Source organism: Thunnus thynnus, chromosome 15, assembly GCF_963924715.1.
Source record: "Thunnus thynnus chromosome 15, fThuThy2.1, whole genome shotgun sequence".
NCBI classification, from domain to species: Eukaryota; Metazoa; Chordata; class Actinopteri; order Scombriformes; family Scombridae; genus Thunnus; species Thunnus thynnus.
In genome coordinates this window covers 14,559,835-14,586,547 of record NC_089531.1, presented here as the reverse complement: position 1 = coordinate 14,586,547, position 26,713 = coordinate 14,559,835, and the positions used below count along the sequence as shown (strand labels likewise).

At 39.6% G+C, this 26,713-nt stretch overlaps 1 protein-coding gene across 1 annotated transcript in view; it reads left to right on the top strand.

The window, feature by feature from the left end:
• Nucleotides 1-26,713, top strand: part of LOC137198838 (CUB and sushi domain-containing protein 3-like) — a 381,075-nt gene that overhangs the window by 133,821 nt on the left and 220,541 nt on the right. Inside the window, exon 4 of the mRNA XM_067612808.1 lies at nt 21,175-21,372. Within this exon, the coding sequence (XP_067468909.1) occupies nt 21,175-21,372 (198 nt within the window). The remainder of the gene's footprint in view (nt 1-21,174; nt 21,373-26,713) is intronic.

Here is a 26,713-nt window from a genome sequence, read left to right as displayed (position 1 = left end):
CTGGACCGGCCTCATTTTTCTCCAACATACGCAATGTAGTCTGTGACAAAATGCAATGCTGTCATCATGAAACAAAGTAGCCAAAACTTAATTTTCACACTGAACAAAAGCTTTGCTATAGGCCTAGCCTAATGATGATCTGGAAATGTGTCTGAAATTGGACATTAATTAACAGCTCTCTATTTATAGTCAATCATCCAACATTGTGTTCACAGCTGATCTGATGCAATTCACACATCAGGCTTAACAGTCAGGATTTCATGCTACCAACACTATTTAAATATTCATTCACTGCTATTGTCAGGCTGTGATTAGCAGCATGTCTGCACCCTATTGGAGCAGACCCAGAGTGACTAATCAGCTGAGCCATAATAACATTCTTGCCTTGACATCATTTAAAAAAACAGCATAGCACAGCGGCCTTAAACAGTAAATAGAACAGAATAGCATGTCCTACCGTAGGTGGTGAAAAGACGTCTCATCAGTGCACTCTTCTCTGCCATCTTGTTGATTATTCCATCAGTGTCCAAAGCCATAAGGATATCTTTTTCTGTAGCCAAAAGCATGAACACTTCAAGATGCTCTTGTGATGTAGTGCTCCGTGCTCCTGGCAACAGCATATTGGGCAGTTTTTGCATGATGAGCAAGATTTATGCACCATATCCCATTCTTCTTCACCTTGTCCCTGCCCATTTCCATCTTCTGTGTCCTCGGTGCTGGTTCTTACCACATATTCATCCAAAATGGACAACTTCAATCTGTCTCAGTGGGACAGGATCCTCAGTATGATGAATCCCCTCCGGCCTAGCTCCGCTGTTAACACTGTTACTACATGAGCTAGCAGTATCACCTGCTGGGAGGCTGTCATGCACCTTTTGCTTGTCCTCAGCAGTGGCCTCCTCTTCTTGCCCTGCTCTCCACTGGAATCAGCCTGCTCATCTGTCCAGACTCTTTCCTCCTCCTCTTCATTTGGCAGTGGTCTGTTAATGTTATAACTGCAGCTAGAATGCTGATAGGATTTTGGGTGGCAGTGACATCAGTTGCATTTTTGGGATATTTATCCATTTGTATCGGCCAACCTCTCTGTCTTGATTTGATAATTCCGCTCGACCTCTGACATGGATGGACACATTCACTTGAAGGGGTGGGAGGTGGATGAAGGTAGCACTTCCTGCATCTGTCCTACGCTATAGGTAGCCTATTGACAATTGGGACTGTGTAACCCCCAGTCAGATGGGCTGTTCCAACATCAAGTGGGCCGTGGCCGACAGGTCGAATTTTTTTTCCCGCAATTTTTTTCCCACATTGCAGGTGGCCTTGTGGCCCACTAGGTGGGTCGGCCAATTTGCCAGAGTTACAAGATTGCAAGTCCAAGCCTGGATTGGTTCGAAATTCAGAGTTTCAAAAAAGACCCGTATACAGGACAAACTTTCCTCAATTTGTTCACTTGATGAGAGGAGAGAAAAACACAGTTCATTCAGTCAGCTCAAAACCACAGCAAGCACAAAGACAAATGGATAGTATTAAAAATGAATTGAATTGAATAAACTTTATTTCGAACATCTTGAATAATTGAATTGAATGGAGAAATGCTATGTACTGATTACCACTGAAATCTCAAGTCTGGACTGACTTTGACACTGGATGCCTACAAATGATGGAAACTGAACAGATAAATAACCCAACAAAGTAGTAAGAGGACAAGATTAAATGTTTTTTAACAAGAGCAATGCTAATATATACAGTCAGTAATAAATGAAATTGATCTAATGACTGATAATGCATTTGCAAATCGCACACATATGGATGAACACGTCTGAGATATTTAGTGTTTTTTTATTTTATTTTACAGGGATCTTTGTGTGCCATGAAATTTATTTCTTGAAATACTGCCATGGCTGAATGAAAACTCTTGGAAACTATTTTGTAGAAGGCAGACAAGTGCTTGTAAATGTGTGGTTGTTATCATTCTGTGTGTAAATCAATAGCCACCAACAAAATATTTCAGTGTCTATTTTATCTGTTGATGTAATTAAAGTATCTTTGATGAACAAATGATTAGCCACCACTATATAATTATATAACAGTCAACTGTAGTGGAGCTTATGAGGAGCAATCAAGGGTGGCACATTTTGTAAAATTTTAACTTGACAAGCAGCCTAAAAAATGAGAAGAAAAACTCAGTTAACTAAACCAAAAAGGACCAGCAGGATTCAATTTGGCCAGTTTCCTGGAAGGCCATTGCTCCCTCTGGCTCCATAAAACATGTGGTCAGTAGCCATTGTGGTACTTTATTGGCAAAATTTAAAGTTTTAGTAAACACAGTGTTTTTTATTGCATTTCAGGTTAGAATTCAGCTTTCACTGAGAAAGTTTTCTTAATGCTTTCATCTCCTGCACCAGTGATATTTCAGACTTGATAAGTCTTTGTGAGTCACAGCAGTGAACAGAAGCCAATGAATGACTGTGCAGCTGATAGACAAAGTTCCGGTGGAGACTGAAGAGTAGCATCTCACGGGGCTATTTCTCAGTTAGAAAAGTGTTTGCATACAAATTTAAAGGCAGCCATTAAAGGAGCATTCCACCATTTGTTTCTGTTGGTCCTTGATCCCTTATCAGCACTTGATTGATTGATTTTGGCTCTGGTCTCTTTGACTTGAACATGATCTGAGTGTAAAAGTCAAGCAGGGTGTGTGTGTGTGTGTGTGTGTGTATGTGTGTGTCTGCTTACATGGGTATGCATCAGTGATGTATATATTGCACAAGTGTGAACAGTGTTTGTATTTGTGTGTGGTTGTGCGTCCACACACTTGCGTATGTGATTGAGGTTCTGGCTGCAGTTGCTCTGATCTTTATCAAAGAGACCTGAGGGGACTGACAATATCCACTCCTCTATCATCTACCATCCATCTGTTTCTCCTCTCTCTCTCTCTTTCTGTCATTCAGTCTATGCAATCTTGAAGGTGATATTTTGTAGTAATGATAATATAATTGACCAAAATGGACTAATATATCTTTTTTATGTAAGTATAATGTTAATAAATTTATTGTAACATTTTTTTACCACAGTTTTCTCATTTTATAATAACGCAGCAAGAGGAGACAATTTGTATCTAGCCATCATAATTTGTGATGAGAGTATAATCTTCTTCTCTTGTCTAGTTATGTTATTATGACAGTGTCTCACCACATAGGTGTTATTAGATCTTCAGTTTTCACCAGTTAATTGATGCCTTCTGCTAAATTACTGGAGAACTAAGATTTTTTTATTTATTGATGTTACTGTGGGTAACAAGATAGTGTCATCAGCAAAGAACAGACATCTGAATACCCTTTTTCTTCCAGGTTAGCATATTGCTAAGTTGTAAGTAGATATTTAAAATGTTCTCACTATATGATATGCCAAGAGACCGGGGAGGGAAATACAGATACTAGTGACGACATGATGACGTATACTAGTAGTTTTAACATGGCTATCTGCTTTTCTTTCTTCCTCGTACATTGTATCTATTTATTTAGCTCTGCCCTTTTTTTCCCACAGTTTGCACAGCTCACTATTCATAGTTATCACCTGCAATACACACAATACAGAAGTAAACCTTTATGTGTGCATACACACATATACAGCTGTGACTCAGTTCATAAATTTAAAATGAGATAGAATATGTCAGTTCTGTCCCTGGAGAAAAGTGTTTTTACAGTCCTGGACAGGGGTGTGTATATATATGTGTGTGTGTGTGTGTGTGTGTGTGCATAATATATATGTATGTGTCCTATGTGTTCCCATGTGTATAGCAGACAAGTGTGAAGTATGTGAGGATTTGAGATGAGAGGAGTAAGATGGAAAAGGAAGATACAGAATATAAGGAGTAACAAAAAGCAGTGAGAGGAAGAGGAAAGTGAGAAGAAAGTAAAGGAAGGAAGAGTTAAGAATGAAAATTAAGCACAGAAAAAAATAGAAAAGCAAAACTGTACCGAGAGAGCAGAAGAAGGAACATGAGATGATAAAAGAAGAGAAAAGGAGCTCACTGTAATAATGCAATGTGCTCAATGCTTTCTAGTTGAACAGGAGAAATCAATGCTGTTTTAAAGCTGTGTGTATGTGCGACTGAGTGTGTGTGTGTATGTGTGTGTGTTCATTATCTACAGTGTGAATGTAGCTCCTCACTGTTCCAACTGCTGCAAGGTCAGATTCAATGCAGCCATCAATCCAAAACAATCACACGCACACACATACACATAGTGAAAGCAGGTGTGGAGAACAGATTGTATGAAACAGAATTTTGAAGGAAAATATGGGTGTTTTTGAATTCATGTCTCCACCTGCCTGTCCATCTAACCCTTTTATTCGTCAGATGGACAGGACATGGACCAAGTCCCAGAAACATCAAACACAATGATACAGAAAAGAGTTTTGTCACTACACTTTTTAAAATATCACTTTGGTATTGCATTGTTGTTTACTTTTTACATTTGTTTTTCTGGCTCCCAATGTGAAGGAAAAAACAAATTGCAAGTGTGGAGAATATCAAATACTTAAAACTTTCACTGTATAGGATATATCATTGTCTGGACAAGCAAGATCAGTGCGTGACACCAAAGAAAGTCCATGTAAACCCTCTAATACATAAAGCAACCAACAATGTGTGAGCTTTTCAGTGTAATTCAGAAAGAAGTTGGCCTCCACAAGGGTATCCGCCTTTGTCAAAAGCAAATGACATTAGCTTGTTATCCAGATCATTGTATATAATTTCATAATGGTATGGTACGAAAATAGCTGCCAAATCTCTCAGTGTTAGGCCTTCAATGACTGTCCACACAATGTATCAATTTGATGTCTGGATAATGTAATTACGGCAAATGGCTGTCAAACTTCTTAGTATCTAGCTGGGCAGGATACTGTTGGTGCCTCACATCACAAAAGTCCAGCAAATGACAAATTAATGTGTTACCTGGACACAACAGACTAATTTGATGATGGATTTATATTGAGAAGCTGCCAAATGTTTCAGTGCCTTGAAAGGATAGGTGTCTGAATGCCAGAGGGAGTCCAAAAAGTCTCAGTCTGGTACCCAGATAATGTAATTATAGTAAAGTGTAGAGTAAAATCTTGTGACTAGATTGGTAAGATATACGTTTGACACTAAAGGAAGTACAGCAAATGATATATTGACCTAATATCTGAATGACATTAAATACCTTTATGATGGAATTGTAATGAATAGCTGACCCCTCCGTGCCGAGACAGGATAGAAATTACATCAAATGACATATTGATTTGATATTCAGGTCTGTCAGACAACCACTGGCCACCTGACTAAAATATAGGCTATTCTGGTATGTAGTTATTATCAGTGTGTGTGTGTGGGTGTTGAAGTGTGCATATGTGCTGCAGTAGTGTGTGTGGAAGTGTGTATGTGAGTGTATGTTGATAATAATACAGCCTCCTGGCCAATGTCAGTCCATTATTCAGCTTTATATTAGCCAACCAATCAAACGGCCTTCCTTCAGGGTCACCACCTCGGCCCATCCAATCAGCTCCTCCTGCCAAGCAGCAAGGAATGTCACCTGATTAGCATAACCAGTAAATGAGCAGGGTCATGCTGACATGGCAGTTTCTGATTCCGTGAGTCAGGCAGAACTCCGAGGCGGCATTCAGACAAAACATATCCCTCGATACTGTCAGCCAATCAAAGAGGGTTTTCACCAAATGTATCACCATCCCATAAAATGTGATAAGGAACATCGACTGAATGGTCTCTAACCTCCTTGAGCTGCTTCTCATCAGCAGATTTCATTATTTAAGGGCATTCCATGAGGTTTTTCTTTTAATATTTAATCGTCTAATTAATTGTTAAAATGACTATCAGCGCTGTATTCTCCAGCCCCTGTGCTCTGCTTTCTATCAGCAGATTTTGTTATTTCCCTCTTCCACTACTTTTAATATCTCGGCTACTGTCTCCTTGGAAGGAGAACTGCTTTATAGCAGTGGAAATTAACACAGCACTACTGGCTTTGTTCATGAACAACTGACTCGGTAGATTTAGTTTTTTGCCCTCTGAAATTGATGGCTGGTCATTTGATTCAGTTTGAAGTCTGAGGCTTAGAAAAGTTTCTTCACAATTAATATATTAACATGAGCTATAATGACCGGACTACTGACCTTATCCCTAAATAAGACAGGATTTTGATGGTGACGTGTTGATGATGAAACGATTTTCACTCACTTTACAGTATATGCTTGGAGCATTGCCCAATTTAATAAATTAAACTTCCGCTTTTACAGATTGCGTCATAACATGAAGTCTAATCCACAGTATTAAATTTTAGACTTGACTTTTTTATGATGTTGCAATTTTAACTAGACATACTGGACATTTTAATTTTGTATTGAGTATTCTCTTAATTGAGTTGATATTTTAATTCCTTCGCAGAGCCAGTCAGATGATGGTTTTAAAAGCGTCGTGCATATATGACACATTAACAGTCCCTCACTTGGAAGAGAACCCGTCTCTAAAAATACAGATTGTATATTTTAAACCTTTTAATTTTTATTGTTAAATGGTTTCAATACGTTTTAATGCTACCAGAGAATTGGAACTTTATGTGCAGGCCACTACTGTTTGGATATCAATGTAAAACTGGGGAAAAACTGTATGAAGGACAGCTGCAATTCCCATATTTTAATCTTTGGGGAAAATATTATCTTAATACCAGATTTTGGAAAAGCAAGTAAATCTCATTAAAATAACTCCTTTACTTTGCAGTGGATAGGAGACTGAGTTATGCCTTGTGATGTCTCTATCTGTCATAACATACGTAGTTGCAATTAGTGAAGTTTTGTCCTGTGATGAAAAGGACGACTTCTTTACAAATTGATTCCCCAGCGACTGTGCATCCCCAAATACACACACAAACAACACAGTCGTGGTGCTCTGTTACTGACTTAAATGCGTTAGTCTTGTGCAGAGGGAACACGTGTTGAGTGGTGGTTGATGCTAGACTGTACTGCACTAATAGTACAAAGACTGGTGGCAACGGAGGAGATGAGGACGAGGAGCGAGATGAAAGAAGAAGAAAAGATTAAAAGGGACAGAATGTAAACGAGTTGAAAGAACCGAAATAGGGCTGAGGCCAGCTGCTTATGTCTTCAAGTGTACTTCAGCATAAAGGGTGCCACCATGCTGTACATTTTGATATCACTTCCACAAGAATAATTTTGAAAGCCTGTTTTAAGCCTTCCATTGATCAGCTTTTGGATCAAGGCTCATGTGAGGTATGGAAAGCATTCAACCGAAACAGCTACAGCAGCTTGTCTCACAAAGTCAAGGAATATTGTTCTTGGATCCCTATCCTTCAACTTGAACTTCAGTGCTTACATTTTTCTTTAATGTAGGCCCTGTTAATTAAGGTGTCCATTTTCCTCAGCACTCATAATTGGGTGAAGCATTAATGAGAAAACAAACTAGTAGTGTGTGCTTTGGCACCTGTTGGTGTGGTAATGACTAGGGCTTGGTATCGTTTAAAAAATTACAATACCAGTACCCTTAAAGTGATACCAATACCAGCAGAGTACTTCATTCAATAATTTTTTTTCCACTTCATTCGACACCCGTCGTGTGAATGGAAGCATTCAGTTGCAAAAAATGCCACCACTCCTCCCCATCCAAATGATTTTTACACAAATACATTTTGAAAGTGTTCAAATTATTGAAATATTTATTAAATAACTGTACAATCACACGTCACATTAAATCGAAGTACACTTACAGTAATTGGCTGCAAGCAAAACCATACGAATAGTAATTTTTTCTGGATGTGGATACAAAAAAGATCAAATGTAGGTATCGTTTGACTGGAGAAGTTTTGATACTACTTGGTACTGGGTCACTTTGGTTGATGCCTTAAAGGTATTGAATACCAATACCCAGCCCTAGTAATGACCCATTTATTTCTGTTTGTTCTTTAACCTTCATTTTGTCGGCAGGCAATGCAATAATTCTACTCCTCAGTTTACATTCTGTTTAGTTTTCACACACGATATAATCACCGCCTTTATATGTATGATGATTACTCAGCTGTGTCTGTGTTGGTTGGTTAGTTTCACAGTTAAGGTGAGCTTGGTAGCTTTACATTTGAGTGTGTGTGAACGTGTGTGTGTGTGTGTGTGTGTGTGTGTGTGTTTGTATGCGAGCGGGTATCTGTCAGTCAGCTTTCCAGGGGGTCTCTTGATGTTAAATTTAATAAGTCACGCTACAGTAACCACAGCTATTAGATATCACACACATGCTGGCACACACACACCCACAGAGCTAGCTAGCTAGCTCACCTCAACTGTGCAGTTAAGCAACACACTCACACACACTGATTATATCAGCAGAGGGAAGACTCTTTCATACACACACATTCTTGGAAAACTCAGTCTGTGCTTTTTTTTATTATTAAATTTGCACAGTACTCACCAGAGTATGGCTGAAGTTGTCCATCACGGAAGACACACACACACATGCACACACACCTTGACAATGACAGGCAATAATCTGCACATGGGTTACCGCTTAATGTTTCATACACCACTTAACAGCATTAACCATGCATAGCCCTCCACTGATGTCTGCTGACTTGGTGTCAGTTTGACTAAGGACAAACGTTAGATCTGTCTGAAGGTATTAGAGATATAGGAAAGTGACAACACTAAAAGCCCCTCTACTAACCCCTGAAGATAGTAATGTACATTACACCCCTAATGCAAAATGTCAGATGAAATGATCAACAGCCTTAACAGTAGTAGAAATACAAACTGTCTAGTTTGTCTTGGGGATAGAGCTGGAGGGAGGGCCACAGGGTCATTAAGATAAAAACGGCAATGTAGACGTGCTGAGCGAGTTTCTTGGTGAGACATCTTGTGTGTGAGAGGGCTTACGTATGAAAACGTAGGGAGGAATGCAATCTTTAAATTCCATGGAATACACACACAGAGAATCTGAAGTTGTGGTGAATAAGTAGTGGTTGGAAGTTCACAATCTCATACAAAAGTAATTGGTGGAAGGGTGGCACTGGAGGTTAGTTGGAGTATGATGATTATGATGAATTGGAGGGTGGGTTTGAGCTAGTAATTTGAGCTGGCCGCCTGCCAGCTTTAGAGCAACGTGTCTTTATGCCATCAAGTAAATCACCAATTGTGTAATATTCCTTTTGTACAACCTCCTTCTCTTCTGATTTCAAAGTCAAAGTACGTCTTAGTTATCTATCTGACCAATACTGACAACAGCTGATAGTTAGAACCCTGAGACTAAAGGGAAGAGAGAGATTGAAATAGAGGGGAGGAAAGTGTGTGTATATGGTAGGTGAGAGAAAGAGTGCTCTGGTATTGATCAGCACAAAAAGGTCTTCTGAGAGGACACACTCATTTACTCAGTTCTGTTCAATGACAACTATGGCATCTGATTCTTTTTTGAAAACCTTTCTCTTCCTCTCCCTTTCTCTTGATCTTGCTCTCTTCATCTCTCTCTTGCTCTGTCTCTTGCTTTCCTTAATGGATATTGATTTAGTTTTAGGGACATACAGTAGGTTTCTATCTATTGTGCCAGTTGTGTCCTGCTAACCTCTTCTGCATCTAAACTTTCTCTCTGTCTCTCTCACAACCTTTGAGGTGAACCTATCTTTCCACATCACAGTAGTGTAAGTGCAAATCTCTGTGTGTATAAGTGCAGGCATGTGTGAGTGTGTGTGCATGTGTCACAGTGCAGTGCAGCTTTAGCAGAGTGACAGTGATGTCAGACACATAACGATTTCCTATTGGCTGTCAGCCCCTGAGGCCTAACGACCCGTTATTGATCTGAACAATTAGCATTCACACCTTTAATTAATACTGAAGCCTGATGTGCACACATAAGCATGCACACACACAGGCACATACACAAACACACACACACACACACATACACACACACATACACAGAGTTTTAATTAATCGTGAGGAGAGGGGTAGCTGTGAGAAGAGATAAGAGAAGAAGAGAGGGAAAGAAGCGGGAGGGAGAGATGGATGTGCAAGACAGAGAAGAGAAGGGTCAGTTAGAAAGAGAGGAAGGCAGATCAGGACCCTGACTTAAATCAGCGCAACCACTTGATTTAAGGACTAATGGTGTGTCAGAGCTTAATGGTATACTGACATTTGAGAATATAAACAAGCTTACTTTTGTGCATAGAGAAAATTGATATTAGCTCTACCTCTATAGGTGTGATCTTTGTGATACTGCAGCCTTGATCTAGAAAAAATCTGTACCGAACATAATAGGAGTAAGTCTGAATACAAAAACGCTATTTGGCAAAGCACAAATAGTGTTTTTTGTATGAATATTTGTTTCATACAAATGTTGTTTTCAGGAAGAAAAACAAAAACCATGTCAAATACCAGCATGCATGTCAGTTACATCGCTATCTCAATCTCTCTCCTCTGCTCCGCTGTCATGTCTATCAGCAGGTCTCATTGAGGGGAGTCACATCCACCTGCTACATGACGCACATTTCCTAATTTGGACATCACTCCCAGAGTTGGGGGTGTTCCCCAGAAATAAAGCTGAGCTACTGACATAAGCAAAGTGCTCCCAAGGGACTCTCCATAACCTGTTGTTCCCCTTCTCCTTTCCACAAAGTTAGGTTGTAAAAACTAGGCAATAAATGAAAAGTGCAAAGCAAGAATCGCCTTTAAAGTTCTTCCCTACACGTTGCATGCTGTGCTGTCTCTGTGTTATGGGTGTATAAATACCTACAGGTCTGTCTGCGCAATTGCAATGAGCAAAGTTTTAGCTCAGTAGTCAGTGCAGTTCTGGGAGACACCAGTCAGAGACCCAGTGTGGGGACCTCCTTCATAAGGTAATTTATTCATGAACACTTATTGTAACACTTTAATTTTCTAAAATTAAAAGCGTATTAAAAACAAAAACAGGATTTTTAAGCCTCTTTCCACTTTTATTCAAATACAAATACAAGTAATTTTGCAACAAATATAGATACAAATACAAATAATGGGCTCTCTGCATATCCCTAGAACATAAACAGTTTGTTAAACTGCAGTGAACTAAATAACTACAGTGCTGGACACAAAGTGCCACCTGTATTTCCCAGTGCTAAGTTAATCAAAGATCCTAATTGGAAAAACCCCAGTGCATTACCTCAGTATGACTATCATCTACAGTAAATCCATGTAATAAAAAGCTTGTCTGTTTTTGCAGTGTCTGTAAACATTAGACCTTGTATCATTTTGTTTGATCAAGTGCGATGGAGCTGATTTGTTCTGGTATTCAGGAAAGACAGAGTCAGCCCTTTCAGGTCAGATCAAACACTCCTGCTGTAGATTCAAAAAAGCATCCTCAAACAAACTAACTCATGATCTTATTCAGTCCTGATGGCTACTGGCTGTAAGCACAGGACAATTAGTGAGAGAAGGGGGTGTGCGTGGTATTTTTTGTTATTCTTTGTATGTATGTGTGTGAGTGTGTCTAATGAAGTTCTGTTGGCAGGATGTCTTTAGGGGGAAATCTAATGGTTTATTGAACCAGGCCTCAGAGAAACATTGATCACCACATCAAGGAGCTATACCCACACGGTCACATAGACACAAACACACACTTGTCTTGTATATACACATGCATGTCATGCGCACACACAGACACTAGAGCGCACCCACACACATGCACACTGGTGAAGTGGAGGTAAAGGGCTTATAATTGACATCTCCATGTTTCTTTGTGAGCAGTCAGACAGCCGTCATTATCTGCTCATTCAATTACATAGAGGGAAATTGCAAGGCTGAAAAAAAACCTGAGTACATCTATTCAGCTAACGTTCTCAGATGGATATTCTATCCCTAAAAATGAGGTAATTGTGTTGAACAGGGTTATTTTGTCTTCCTCCAAAATGATTAACTTGTTTCACCCAGTCTCATTAAATGCATCCGCAGACAGCTGACTCTCATTGTGTATTTCTGTATGAAACTCAAAGGACCAGTGTGTAGGATTTAGTGGCATCTAGTGGTGAGTTTGCAGTTTGCAACCAGCGGAATAGCCCTCCCCTCCCCCTCCCCCTCCCCTTCCAAGCCCCTTCCTCTTCTCTAGAGCCAGTGTTTGGTTTGTCTGCTCTGGGCTACTGTAGAAACATGCTGGTGCAAAATGGCGGACTCCGTTGAAGGGGACCCTCTAGCTATGTAGCTATAAAGGGCCTTTCTAAGGTAACAAAAACACAATTCTTATTTTCAGGTGATTATACACTAATTAAAACATACTTATGAGCATTATGTTCCATTTCTGCCAAAACCGTTCTGCTAGATGCCACTAAATTCTACACAATGCATCTTTAACTGCAAATCATAGGAGGATCTAACTGTTCACTATTCACTGTATTTATGTCAAAATGTGTTCTTATTGGTTCTGTTAATGAAATCATTTTGCATGCCCAATGGTCTATAAAAACTATATATATCTGACATTGAGCTGACCAGTATCTTGAAAATTAGACAGAGAAAAAGTACTCAGCAATGGTTGAGTGACACAAGGTTTAGTGAACATAAGCCAAATATTTGTACTTTTGTATTGTGCTTAGAGAGCATATGAGAGGATCACCAGTAAGGCCACTTGGCTGCTTGACGTTGTTTCAAGACCATATTGAATACAGATAATATTTGTTTACACAGAGCATCAAGACACCACTAAGGCAAATCTCAAGACTGAGGCTTATACCTTCAGGGAGAGTGGTGTGTGCGTGTTTGATTGTCTGTATTGCGGCATGTAATAAACCCAGAGAGATATTAGTGGTCTACTGCTCTGAGTCCATAATGTTTGATCTCCACTAGAAGCTACAATCATTAGCAACACAGTTGTGTGTGTATAAACTGATCTTCACAGCTGCCAGATGAACAGCCGTTACTCTATCTGGGAACCCCTCCCACCCCCAACTCTCCCTGAGAATCTCTCACACACACCCTGTGCTGCCACTTAGTCCTTTTTCCCTCCATTAATGTTTTCATAATTAATCATAATTGCTTATAATTACACCATCACCAAGCAGCTACCAATCAAAAGTGGTTTCTGAGGGGAGGTGCAAGAGCAATATGTGTATGTAATATATGTGTGTGCCTGTATGTGTGCAGGATTTATTAGAGAAGTTCATCCCTGTTCTTGTTTCTGTTTAAGGTGTCATAGAGAACAAAATAAACCCATTCTCACACAAAATACTGATATTGGGCGACATTTTTGAATGTTAATGCCGACATTTTCCATTAACATAGCTGCAATATCAGTGAATGGCAACTACAGTATGGGTAGGGTATGATTAAGGTTTCAGTGACTAAAATGCTTGGCGATGGTTGGGCAAACATTGTCATCATGGTAAGGAAAAGAAAACATTAATTATTGGTCAGAGACAGACACACAAACTCAGGTCTCTGCAATGAAAGTCTGATGCAATTCTAGCCTATCCACCACCCTGACACTGTGCCCTTTCACTAAAGGACACACTACTTTCTGCATCAATAAGATCGAAGCTGGAAGCTCCAGTCTCGTTGATTATTGAAAATGTAGTAAAAGTAGTAAAATACAACAAAAAACCCTTAGTAAGTTGTGCACAATTGTATTTTGGATTGAACCATTCGTTGCTACTCTTCCCGTCCAAATTATGACCAAATATGGTTCTGGCTTAGTCCCCGAGGAGCTAATTAGGCAACCAAAGTATTTTGGCAGCATGATTAAAGCAGTTAAATTGTGCCGACATCATCAAGTTGTCAGTTTCACCAAAAATACAGAGCTGTGGTGGAGCATTTTGGAACTTTCAGTGTTAAGTGGTCATGTAATGACAAATCAAGTGGATGATTGGTGCAGAAATGGGACTCAGTATGAAGCCAAATACCCTCAATGCTTTCCCAGCTGTAACCTGCAGAGGTGTAATATGGCCATTATCTTTACACAAATACTGCAGAGGCGGACTGTTTTTAGGTACTTGTGTCTAAATTAGGTATTCCCATTACTGAAAAGTTTAGAACTTTACTTATACTAGTTATCTGACAAATTCCTCTGACAGTGGCTTTGAAAAAAAATCTGAATGATAAAATCTGCCATTCATTTGTCTGGACAAGAGTAGGCACGATTCTTCAATTATCCTCTCTATATCGAGTAAAAAAAAAAAAAACTCTTACTAAACTAAACTTTAAAAAATTCTCTTTCATATTCGCTGAATCTACCCCTTCAAGTTCAGTTCTTTTTGTGCCTGTGTAAGTGACTAGCCATTTTGAATCTAAATTTACTTCTCTGGACCAGGACATGAATGGGAAAAAAAATGGTGTTAAATGACTAGTCATGTTTCTGTCACTTCTGCCGTGCTTCACCACGGGGAGTCAACTTGAGACTCAAAGGGAATTTGTCTGGAATAGAGTCTGTAGGCTTACCCCCTGCAGTTCCTCTTATTGGACTATGGATGATGATGGGTGGAGGAGACCAGAACTGTGGGTTTTTGTTGTACTGCTTGCATTATTGCATATCTCTACAGGCCTCTTGTTGTCTGTTAGTCCATTTTATTGCCACAAACAGCCGGTGTAATAACTAACAGTGAAGGAGAAAGTGTGCTCTGCCCTAACTTATATTGTAAACCAGTGACCACCTATGAACTCTTGACACTTTATTTGGCCACTTTTGTCTAACTACACTCTTTTTTAAATTAGAAATAGATATAAAATTGATCATAGTTCCCAATCTCTTAGCTCTTGTATAAAATATTATTGTCTGACCAATAAATTATGAGTGAAAATATGTTTGTGTATCATGTATCCACACCTAGGAGGAAATGTTACATTTTTCCCTTCCTTATTTCCTTCCTAGCAGTCTTTCTTTTGCTCAGCATCTGCCTAGCTAGCATGATCCTTGATAATGGGCTTTCCTGTGGCATTAATGCTTTTGTAGAGAGAGGTGTCACAATTTTCAAATGGCGGATATCTCATCTTGGCATTAATCTCTTCATATTAAAAAGCACACAGCCTTGTAGAATAATTCCATTATTATCCTTTTTGTGAATGTTGAGCTGTCATAGTTAGAATTTGAGGAAATCGCTTGAATCCCACTATGAATGACAGTTGCTTGACAGCTTAGCAGCAACTTTCTAACAGTGGAGGGATTGTTTGGGGAAAAGTCTTTCCACTGTCAATATTACAAATATGTGGTTGTATTATAGTTGAAGGAAATGGGCACAAAAATTCCTTATTTTCTTCAACCATAATATTCCAATATTTCCGAAACTGCACAGTAACCTCTTAAACCTCTGCTGAACTTTCCTTTAAGTTTCCCCGAATTTTTGCCAACTACATTCAAACTTTTCAAATTGTGTGCACATGTTGGTTGTGCTTGTTGATGGGTATTCTAGTCACATGTACACATTCCAGCTGGTTAAAAGTTATTCTAACATAGATTTCTGAAGCATGTTTGCACTAATATGCAAGATGAAATAAAAGTACGACGACACTGGTAGTCCTATGGGTGTTTTGGTGTCAGCTTGTATATACTGTATATTTGTTTAACAAATCAAATCAGTTGTATTTGTATTGTAAGAAATACCAAATATGGTGGGGCTTAACTAGCAAATAGCTTATAAAGGTGTGGCTAAACATTAAAATCTCTCCTATTACCATTTTTGAGACATTAAAGGGCTTTTTGTTTCTTTGTTTTTTTAAATACTTCTTCCCATTCCCTCTCTTCTTAAAATTATTTTTGACAGTACCATGACTGAAGATATTTTTAAATTTGTTTTTACTCGCCAGTTCACATTCAATTCCAAATTACATTTTACCTCAGCAACTCTAGAGGTCTCTGATTGAGTTGGTAACGGTAATCCATCACTGTTAACATGTAGCTGGCAATCGCATTTTGCCAAGCTGTACTGGAGTGCTAATGCCAGGCTGAAAATCCCCCACATTTTATTCACATTTCATAGACGCATTTGGGAAAACTTGTGAGAGTTGTAAAGAAATAGGATTCAAATCAAGTCAAGTCAATTTTTATTTGTATAGCCCAATAATCATAAATCACAAATTTGCCTCAGGGGGCTTTAAAATGTGTACAGCAATACGACATGGTCTATCCTTCCACCCTCGGTTTGGATAAGGAAAAAAAAAACCTTTAACAGGGGAAAATGGAAGAACTTCAAGAAAAGCAGCACAGGAGGGATTCCTCTTCCTGAATGGACAGACATATAATAGATGTTGTGTGTACAGAATAGAGATAGCAAAATTACAGAAATACAGCATGGTAGAACAGGATGACAAAATTATAGACAGATTGATATGGAGGAGGACGTATCAAATCGTCTGCTTGTCTGACTCCTGTAGCATTCTTTTAAAAATAAGCCTTTAGACACAAAAGCAAATAACCCACAGTGATGTGTACTAATACTGTAAGACAAAAATGGAAATTAACAACAACTCTCATCTGGACCTGTTCTTCAAAGCATTTGAAAACAAAAATAGAAAAGAAAAATGTCATTCTTGTAGTATTGTAGTGTGAACTGTCATTGTGAAACTGCAGCTCTGCTTTTGTTTCTGATATTGTCAGAAGGAGGCCACCCGACCCACAAAAAATGATGTACAACTTATGCCATAAAATTTCATTAACTTAACTGACTAAAATGTTTTATGACACAAGTTCTTCACAAGTCTATAAAAAGAGTTGGTCAAAGTGCTGAATAAATCAAACTGACAGGCAACTGACTTGAAAGTTGACAGCCAGTGAAACCTTTTATAGATCTTGGTGCCCTACAACACATATCTGTTTGTTACAGACCTCAGGACTCATTTGTCTGGCCTGTTACACTCCTTATAAAGCTTACATATTTTACAGAAAATGTCTTGAAAAGAATTTCTGAAAACCATTTTTCAGATATAGTTAATGGAAATCCAAGAACACGGTATCGTGTAACAGATTCTACGCTTTACTTTCAAGCGTTTCAGCATCTATTCTGTTCTGGTATAAAACTTGGTTCATCTTTTATAGAAGTTACTGCTGACGGAGGTGTAAAACCTCCAAACTCGTTGAATCATCCCTCTCTGTCTCTGCCTCTCTTTTTTCGTCTCCCTCTCTGTCTCACTCTCTCCCTCTGTCTTTACTGTCCTTCACTCCCCCTCTCCAATCCTCCAGTCTGCAGTTTTTGGTGAGTGTCATCTGTCTCACTAAAAACTCTGAAAGCATAGCAGCATTCTCTCTTTTTTTCAAGCATTTCGCGCTCTCTCTCGCTTCTTTTTTTTCCCCATCTTCCTTCTTCGTCTCGTGTTCCCTGTACCTAGACTGAGCTGTAATTGCTTATCTAGGGAGAAATAAAAGCCAGGTAAATGGTTATGTGTGTGTGTGTGTGTGTGTGTGTGTATGTGGTAGAAAGATTACTGTAGTTGCATGCTGGTGTTTTCTCTGCAGGCAGGCCTTTGTTTGCCCCTGTGTGTGTGCGTGTGATGCAGATGCAGCATGCAGATAGCTCTACAGATGGTCCATAAAAGCAGCAGCTTGTAATGAAGCAACTGAGACTGAAATCATGGTTATGGTAAACTTGGGAGAGGTAGAGATAGGAAAAGAGAAGCAGAGATAGATAGATATATAAAGAGAATGAATAGAGAGTAAGAAGGAGTGAGGGTAAGAGAGAATAAATAAGAGAGGGCAGGCAGCAATAAACCACGAAAAGGAGCGTGGTGTAGCCGCTGGCTACTGAATAAACTAGTGTAATGAAACTATGTGATGTTCACAATAAACCAGGGACAGAAAGAAAGGAGGAATGAATGGATGGACAGAAGGGGTGATAGACCGTAGTGGTATGGATGGAACAAGAGAGAGATAGAGAGGGAGAAGAGAAGAAGTTGGCATGCCATCCAAGTTTTTCGTTGAGGAGGAGGGAGCATGTGAACAGGAGGGCTGGGGGTGGGTGGAGTGTGACAGGAGGAGGCATTGAGAGAAGAGGGGGGAGAGACAGAAAAAACACGGCATATGAGAAGGAAAGATATAAAAGAAGGAGCAGAAATATATTTAGAAAAGAAAGGAAAGATCAAATAAAATAAAAAGAAATAAAAAGATAAAAAGGTTGAAAAATAAGAAGAGAGAGTAAAACTTTGTGGAAAAGGTAGATGATAGAGCAAAGAATGAGAAGGTGATGGAAGAAACTGATTTAAAAAAGTGTTTGTGTATGTGTGTGTGTTTCTGAAAGCACTGACCCTGTCCCTGTATGTGTATGCGTCTCTGTGAGTGTGTATGTGTTGGCAAGAGTAAATGTGTGTCTGATAGGACTCTAAACCACAAACATCCTGACACTGAGTGGGGCCACACTGACTGGCAAAATCAATAGGCCAACAGGTCGCAACACCAGGCCAACCTGACATCCAGTCACAATACAGCACAGCGGGTCGCCACTGTGATGGATGACCCTGTGTGCCAGTGTGTGTGTGTGTGTGTGTGTGTGTGTCCAAGTGTGGTGTCTAAGTGTGTGTTTCTCTGTAACTGAGTGTCTGCGTGGAGATAAGGAGGATGGGATGGGGTGGGGGTTGGGGGGTTCAGAGAGCGAGAGCAGAGAGAGTATTTCTTTTGGTTTGAAACCTTCCTTTATAGAGAAAATACATTCACAATCACACTATATTATGAACACAAAACAGCCATAATTATTTCTATGGTATACTTCTATGGTAGGTTTCATAATAACTATTAAAACCATCAATCATTGCTGCCTGTAAACCACATGCCCTATTTTTCTGTCAATTGTACACAATCAACGCTCCACTGAGTGTATTAGTCAATAAACAAAACAACAAAATGGTTTAAAAATTTCAAACTAACAAAACTGCAAAAAAAAACATTACTGAAAAAACATTACTTTTACGGTCCTTTTTTGTCGTGCAAACGTTGCTTTTCCCTCTCTTTTGTCCTCTTGTGGCAACTGACTATGGGACCGCAGACTGATTAAGGGCAAGATTCAGACTATTGTGCTGCAGTGGCTGGTATGTGGGGAAGGTGGCGTCGCCATTGCATGCGAGAAGTCAAAAGGACCTTTCCTCCATTTTCTTTATGTTGTCCTCCTCCTCTTACTTTCTCTTCAACTCACTATCTCATTTTTCATCTTTGAATAACAGATCCACCTCACTCCTTCCACTCCACCAAATCAGTAAAATAGGGGCTCAGGTACTTTTTATAGCACAATGAAAGCTGCCCTCCATTACAGGTAGGACTATGTTGTACAACCACTATGTTGGTTGCATGAGTATTGATGGGTTTTATTAGTGACTTTGTATAGGCTTGTTTGCAGGTGCAAATGTCTACCTGGGTGGGAACTCTGGCAAATGTAGCAATATGGTGGAAACACAGGCAGTTCTTGTGACAGTGTCAATATCCCCCTTGAGCTTTGTCCCCACTGTCCCAATCACAGGAATACACAGACATGCCAATTTATAGTTTCACTGTTTTAAGATTCCAAATAACCACTCTTTACCTTATAGTGACAAGGATGCTTTTGAATAAATATGGGTCAAATTTGACCCGGAACACCCTAAATATACACATGTTTGTACCAGCTGCACAAAAATAAATAATTTTGAAATATTTCCATTTTTGTACATTCTGGGCCACTTTAGGAACAGTCACAGGGTTTCAGGGTTTAAGAATGTTATTTAAGGTGTTTTTACTGCTTTAAAATGTCAAAATGGGTCAAATTTGACCTGAACAGTATGTAAGGGTTGAAGCAGCTGAACAATTGTGTTAGTGCGTGATCACTGAGAAATGCAAAATGTGCACATAACCCTTTGAGTAATCAGCAGCACTGTGGCTACACCTCTCTGAGGTACAGAGATAGAGATGGTAGAGAGAGGGAGGGAAATTGAAAAGGTGTGAAAATAAAGTCATTGTATAAATGAATCAATCAGCCAACCAATCTAAGAATCACTCAATCGCTTCATTTGCTGACATCAAATCTTCTCTATCTTCTCTATCCTCTGTCTGCTTTGTGAATCATAATTACACATTTTGGCCGTAAGCATAGGTAAGATTCCTCTGCAGCTAAACTCTAGCTTTTCATTTGAAGATTATTGCACACATATCAGAAGTTTGAGGAGTTAAGTGCAGTGAGGTTTTCAAACTTTCTGATGACATTTTAAGAAAATCTGCCACCTTTCATGTGGGAACATACTGAGCATAATCTTTCTCACTACCACTTTTGATTTCTGTCTTTCTTTCCCATTCCCTTTCTCCATCCTTCCCTCCCTCCCTCTGTCTGAGTAGTTTCATGGTTCTATCTGTCATGTTGAAATAATAGGGCTGGAGATTGGCGAGCGTCCTCTGTCTCTCGTTTTCTAAACCTCCCCCTCTTTCTGTCTCTCTCTCTGCTTTTGCCTCCCCGTCACCCCATATCTCTTTCACCCCCCTCCCTAACCCCCTATCTGTCTCAACAGTTTCACAGTTGTATCAATCAAGTTCAAACAATAAGACCAGAGTTGGTCCCTGTTCTCCCATCTACTTCCTGGTTTATGGCTTCTAATACCGCTTCTCTCCCTCTGCCTGTCTCTCTTCCTCTCTCTGCTGTGTGTGTGTGTGTGTGTGTGTGTGTGTGTTTTTATGTGTGTTTCGGTGTACAGATGTTTATATGCACACTTGTGCATATGTCTCAGGCACAAAATTGTAAATGTACCTAGAGGGAAAAATGTGTTAACTATAAAACACTCACATTGTCTCCCTCCCTCTCTCTAGGGCTGAGTTTAGTCTGCTTTGCCTGGGAGTGCAGTCAAAATGTCCTTTTACAGTCATCATGCTTGCCAATTTGTGTTATAAAGAACTATAGGCCCAAGAACCTGGCTATATGTGTGCTTGGAGTGACAATTTAGAGCAGGCTGTGACAATGTGTGTAATATTTTAATGGCATCACCACAGGTGGCTCTCTTTTCTGACCATGAAACTGTGTTTTTAATGGTAGACACAGCATGTGGACAGGGACTGTAAGAGCAGTCTCTGGATTGGACGCATCACTGACCAAGAGCTGGGTATATTATTTGGTTGAGTGATGGCTTAGTTAGGGGTAATGCATCGTTAAACATTTTAGTAAAATTAATTCGAAAAAGAAATTGAAAAAACCTAAATCCCTCTCCTTCCTTCTTTCTCTCTCTTAATGTCTTCCTCTGCAGAACTCCACAGTACATCTTGTGGAAACCCTGGCATCCCACCCAAAGCAGTGCTAAGTGGCGGTGGCCGTTTCGCTGTGGGAGACCGTGTGCGGTACAGCTGTGTACCTGGTTATGTCTTAGACGGCCATGCCACACTCACCTGCATCACCAATGCTGGAAACACAGCCGTCTGGGACTTTCCTGCTCCGATTTGTCGAGGTACGGAAGACTAAACTGTATGTGTATGTGCATGACTTTATATGAAGGGTTTAATTCTAACATGAAAATTCACAGAAAATTCTGCCAGAATGAAAACAATGATGAAACACATGATACTTGACCAAATTCTTATCCTCTACACATATTTTAGAAATACTGACTCTGATTAAGTGACTTTTCAAAATAAAATATACAGCATTTTGGAAAAGAACCCCTCATATACTTTATGTTTATATGTGTTTCTGTGTGAGAGATGGAAAGACAGACAGACTGTGCATGCATTTGGATGTGTATGTGAAAGAGAGTGAGGCAGGCAATCCAAGAATGCTTGTGTATATAGTGTGTGTATCTAATGCTGCATAACTGACTGTGTAATAAAAAGTGTGTGTGGGAGAGAGGCAAATATGCGGAGTGTACTGTATGCTATTGTCTATTTTTGGATTCTGGGGTAGGTGTAGATGGTCTGTGTACATAGTGCTGTATGCTATGCCACACAACAGTATGTATGCTGAAGAACTCTGTTTCACTTTGTATATTTATACCAAGAGACATTCCCCATATAGCGTAGGTGGATGCAAATCAAGCAGCCTATATGTGTGCACATAAAGATCATGTGTTTGCACAATAAAAATGAAGTTTAAAGTCACTTTTATTAAATTGGAACCACAAGTGAAAGAGGACCACTTCATGGCTCCTGATGACTATGCTCATAGGTGACTATGCCCTTGAAGGCTTTTTGTCTTCCCAGGGCTACTTTCCTACTTGACACTACGTATTGAAAAAAAAAAAAAGCAAATTACAATTACCGCATACAAATAATGAATACATGAGCATATGCCATGAATACAGGCATACCTTGAAACTCACTGAAAAAATATAAAGCTTCATTTCCAACCTACAGGCAGAAAGATGTCCAATAAAATCTAAAAAAGATGAAAAAAGAATTGAAGATGTTTTACTGCTCATCAAAGCAGCTTAATCAGTGTCTCTTCATACCTCCCTTCATTTTATTCAAGTAACTCTCATGACTGTCAAGTAACATCAATGACCAGAACTTGCCAAGGCAAGGACAGTAATTTAGTTCAGAGATTGAACTTTGCAGCTCCAGTTGAATGCCAGTGGTAGATCTGATAAGCAACACAGAGTCATCCATCCAGAAGAAGAACACACAGGAGAAGACACTTACACTTCTCAGAAGGGACCCAAACATCACCATCCTCTCAAGAGAGAGAGGGGGTGTATTCACAGTATTGAACTTGGAAGACTATCAGTTCATGGTATGTACATTCCTCAGTGATACAAGCAAGGTGATAAACAAGAGAGATACCACCAACTGCTACAAAGTAAGAAGGCAATTAATTGCTTACAATCATTGGAAACAGAAGGTGTAGATCACCATAGCACCTTGGGAGTGCTGTAGGGAGTTGTACTCAGACTCACTGTTAGCAGCAGTGATTTAGCAGACTGTCAGCAACGTTCAAGGACTCACACTGGGAGCATTCAAGCCAATATTCATGGTGACAGTGGACAGGACCATAGGGGAACATCAACAGCAGGAGCCCAAACTGATCAAACAGAATGCAATCCAGGCAAGATATGCCCCTTATTGGATCTTTGCTTGAACACAACAAAGTAGTACATGAATCCTTTGTATAGACAGGGCTTAGCTCCCCTCTATAGTCAGCCTGTACCTGACGGAAGTTATAACAATTCACTCCCACTCCCAAGTTATGTAGGAATAATCAGGACCCAACACCCCAAAAGACAGGGAACCAAACCAAATCAGCAGACCTGATGATCTGATTTTGTTCTCTTTTTATCTCAATGGAGTGATGATGAAAACAGTGAAATCATCTGGTATATAGCCAGACTTCTCTAAAATATCTCAATATTTTTCAAAACTGTCAATACAAAAATGACTATCAACATAATAACAAACAAACATAATAACCCTGTCTGTGCTATTAAGTGCAGTTACTAACGTATAGACTTGTATATTGGTGAGATTAAGCATCCTCATAGGAAACAACACAGCATGAAAAAGCAAAAATCTTTAGTTAGGCCTTAATCTACACTAGTATACGCTCACCTACGATTGAGTAGAAAGATGGTTTAAAAAGGACATATTCTTATTAACCAGAGCTGAGGACTGCTAATTTATATCGCTGTGATATGCTGCACTGTTATAACATCTTTACCTTGGGTGGTACGAAACATGCCAGCTAACTACCATGGAGAGGAGTCATTATCATAAGGATTATCATCTCATCTTGGCAGTTTGACCTATTCACACCTCTAATCATTTGATGCTAATGGCTCAAAAGGCTGCTGTGTGACCTCCGATGACTCATATGACATTTTGGTCATTCTCAGAAGTTTACTAGAACTGATTTCTCTGCTCAGTGGAACTGATAGTGCATCTTTGATGAGGGCTGAAAATGCAAGTCCAGCGGATTTTGCTTCATATTATGTAGTATGCCGCATTAGAGTTTACAGTCAGATGCCAACAGGGTTATATTGATCCTAGTCTCTCATAGCCAGACCTGTCTCCACAGCACTGTGCCAGTGTTGGAGAAAGGTCTGGCTGCACCTACCATCATTCTGCTATAAGGGGAAAACATGCTCTGGCTTGTTTGTATTTCTTTGAAGCAATAACAATCGTCTTGGGCAGCGCTAAGCCCTTGATGCAGCAACCGTGTCCTTACAAAATAGTGTCGGGGGGGGGGGGGGACTTGTTTAAGATGGCATTAAAATGGCTAAATCCCCGCAAAAGAAAACGCCACACAAAACAGTAAAAGATGTATGTTGACCATGTTATACGAATTTTACTGATAAAAAAGACAAACATAACTTGCCATTTTTACCGTGTAGGTTGCTAGCTCGGGGGTTGTTTCATGTAGCGACAGGGATTTTGAAAACAGTAACAGCAGATAGCACAAGGGGAGGAGAGTGCCGTCTGAAATTGGCAGCCAATGGCAGGCTTATACCCATAGTCTACATCCGGTGAGTCACTGATCCTCGTCACTAGTTATGTAATTTTTATGTCCAATCATTTTACACCATGTCGACAACAGACACTGCCAAGTAAAAGAATAAATAACAGAGTTTGTATTTCCAACATCACAAGAGGAAACAAAAATGCAAAATAGACATGTAAATTTTCTTCACTTTGAATCTGAGGATACTCAGTTAGGATGGGATCCTACAAGCGTGTATAATACTTGTGTCTTTTTTCAAATTCGCCCTGCCTGCACATGCACCACAGTGTCATCCAAAACCAGTTTAATACATACAACAATGTGCTGAATTGTTGCACAACATATTTCACTGTGCAGTGAACTGTAATTTGGGTCTAGGGAAGGATGAAAGGGAGGAGGGGGAGAGAGGGAAGCGGGAGAAATGGCAACTTGTCAGTGCTGGATTAGCAATGTCTCTGTCACTCTGTCAGTAAGGCTAAGAGGAGCTAAGCTACTAATACGTTCACTGCAACTCGGAGAAACACACATACACAACTATTCACACCTCCTCCCCTTGAACACACATCACGCAAAAAAGCATACAACCACACACAAACACACACACATACACCCAGAGAGTTGTATACTTGAGTGTTTCTGCTTGTGTGTGTGTGTGTGGTGACACCTAGAGGCATTCATACCATAGCTTTTTATCAATTATTCAGCTATGCAATCAAATGACTTGAAATGCAATGCTTTTAGCAATATCACCAGAAATGTGTCCTCGCTCTCTCTTTTTCTTTTTTTCTCTCTTTTTCTGTTTGTGTGTGTGTGTAATCTTGTCCCTTTTCTCTTACTGTTACATAAATGTAAATATTAGCAATTATCCACAATGCACACTGTGCTTAAATGATCATGTGTCCATCATGAATAGAATAGAGAAGAATAGAAAACTCACTCACTCAGAATGCTAAGACGCTACTCCTTTCAACTTTTGTCTTCACATTCATCTTTCACCTTCATGACCAAAGCATGTTGGAGGTGAAATCAACAGACCACATTTTGCTCCTACATTCAGCAGTACAAGAAAGGGTGGTTTGTAGACAGCCCGTCCTCACAAGAAACACGACAGTATAGGTCTGAAATTCAGGCCGGCAAAAACGACTTATAGTTACGTTTACGCCATCTAGCGGCCTTTGTAATTATGACCTGGGGAAATGACGCAGTTCAGATGACATCAATATAAGGTGACTTCCTTATTAAGAGGAGGCAGGTAGAGGTGGGCAAGGGTGGATGGCAAAAAGGTGAAATGTGGCCTTTGCTGCTGGAGACCACTGTTGGCCTCCTGCGTCCAACCGTGGCTCAGGTGTGTTTTACCTCACAAGGAGGAGTGTATTCCACCAGTGCTTTTCACTGAGTCGCCGCGGCTCAGGTGTCCGAACCATAAGTTTTTCCTAGTCCTAACCAAGTGGTTTTTGTGCCTAAACCTAACCAGACCTTAACCACAGTGTTGTCACACCATAAAACATCATTATATTATAAAATGGTCCTATGGGTCGTTCTTCTGGTCCCTATCAAAAATTACTAATAACGACAATGAAAACACTCATACATGTTATTTTGGGAATCATTGGAAATAGACCTATTCTGTTGGAATGAGGATGTGTTGTTGTGGATGTTTACACCAAGAACATCCCTAGTTCAATCCACTTGACTTACTTGTGGAAACAGAATGTTGTCTCAGTTTGGATTTCGCTCTCACAAATATGCAGTCCAGTGGGACTGGAGATTAAATTCGGCTAGTCTTTCTCTCTTGGTTATGGTTACATAATCCCCTGCCTTTCACTCTGAGCCTTCGCCATGGTCTGAAATAATTACTAAGGGTTTTACAAAGTATTTGTCATATGGTGTTGGACAACACTGCATTGAACAGGTGTCACTTTTACTGTTCATTTCATATATATAGTGTAATTGTTATTTTCCATGTTTGAATATCTTTGCCACCACTGAGCAATCACATTGCAAATTAGATTGTTTTCTAACAGGCCTAAAACGACTACCATCTTATAATGCAATGCAAGTCCCCTAATGATGGTTTAAGTGGTTTAGAAAGACATAGTAATTTTGGGATTCAGTTTGATATGAGCGGAGCTCTCTTATCTCTCTTAAGTCCCACTGCTAATATTTTTTCTTTTTGTACACCATATGCCATGTTTTTGTTTTTATAGATTATGTAGATAACCTTTGATGTATACAATCCCAAATTAATAACACAGATTAAGGGACAACTACTCACCTGCTAATACTGGTAATACTTAATACCATTAATTTTGGATGTGGGCATAAGTGGTGGGTAAAAATTTAGTGCAAGAGCAATGTTGATT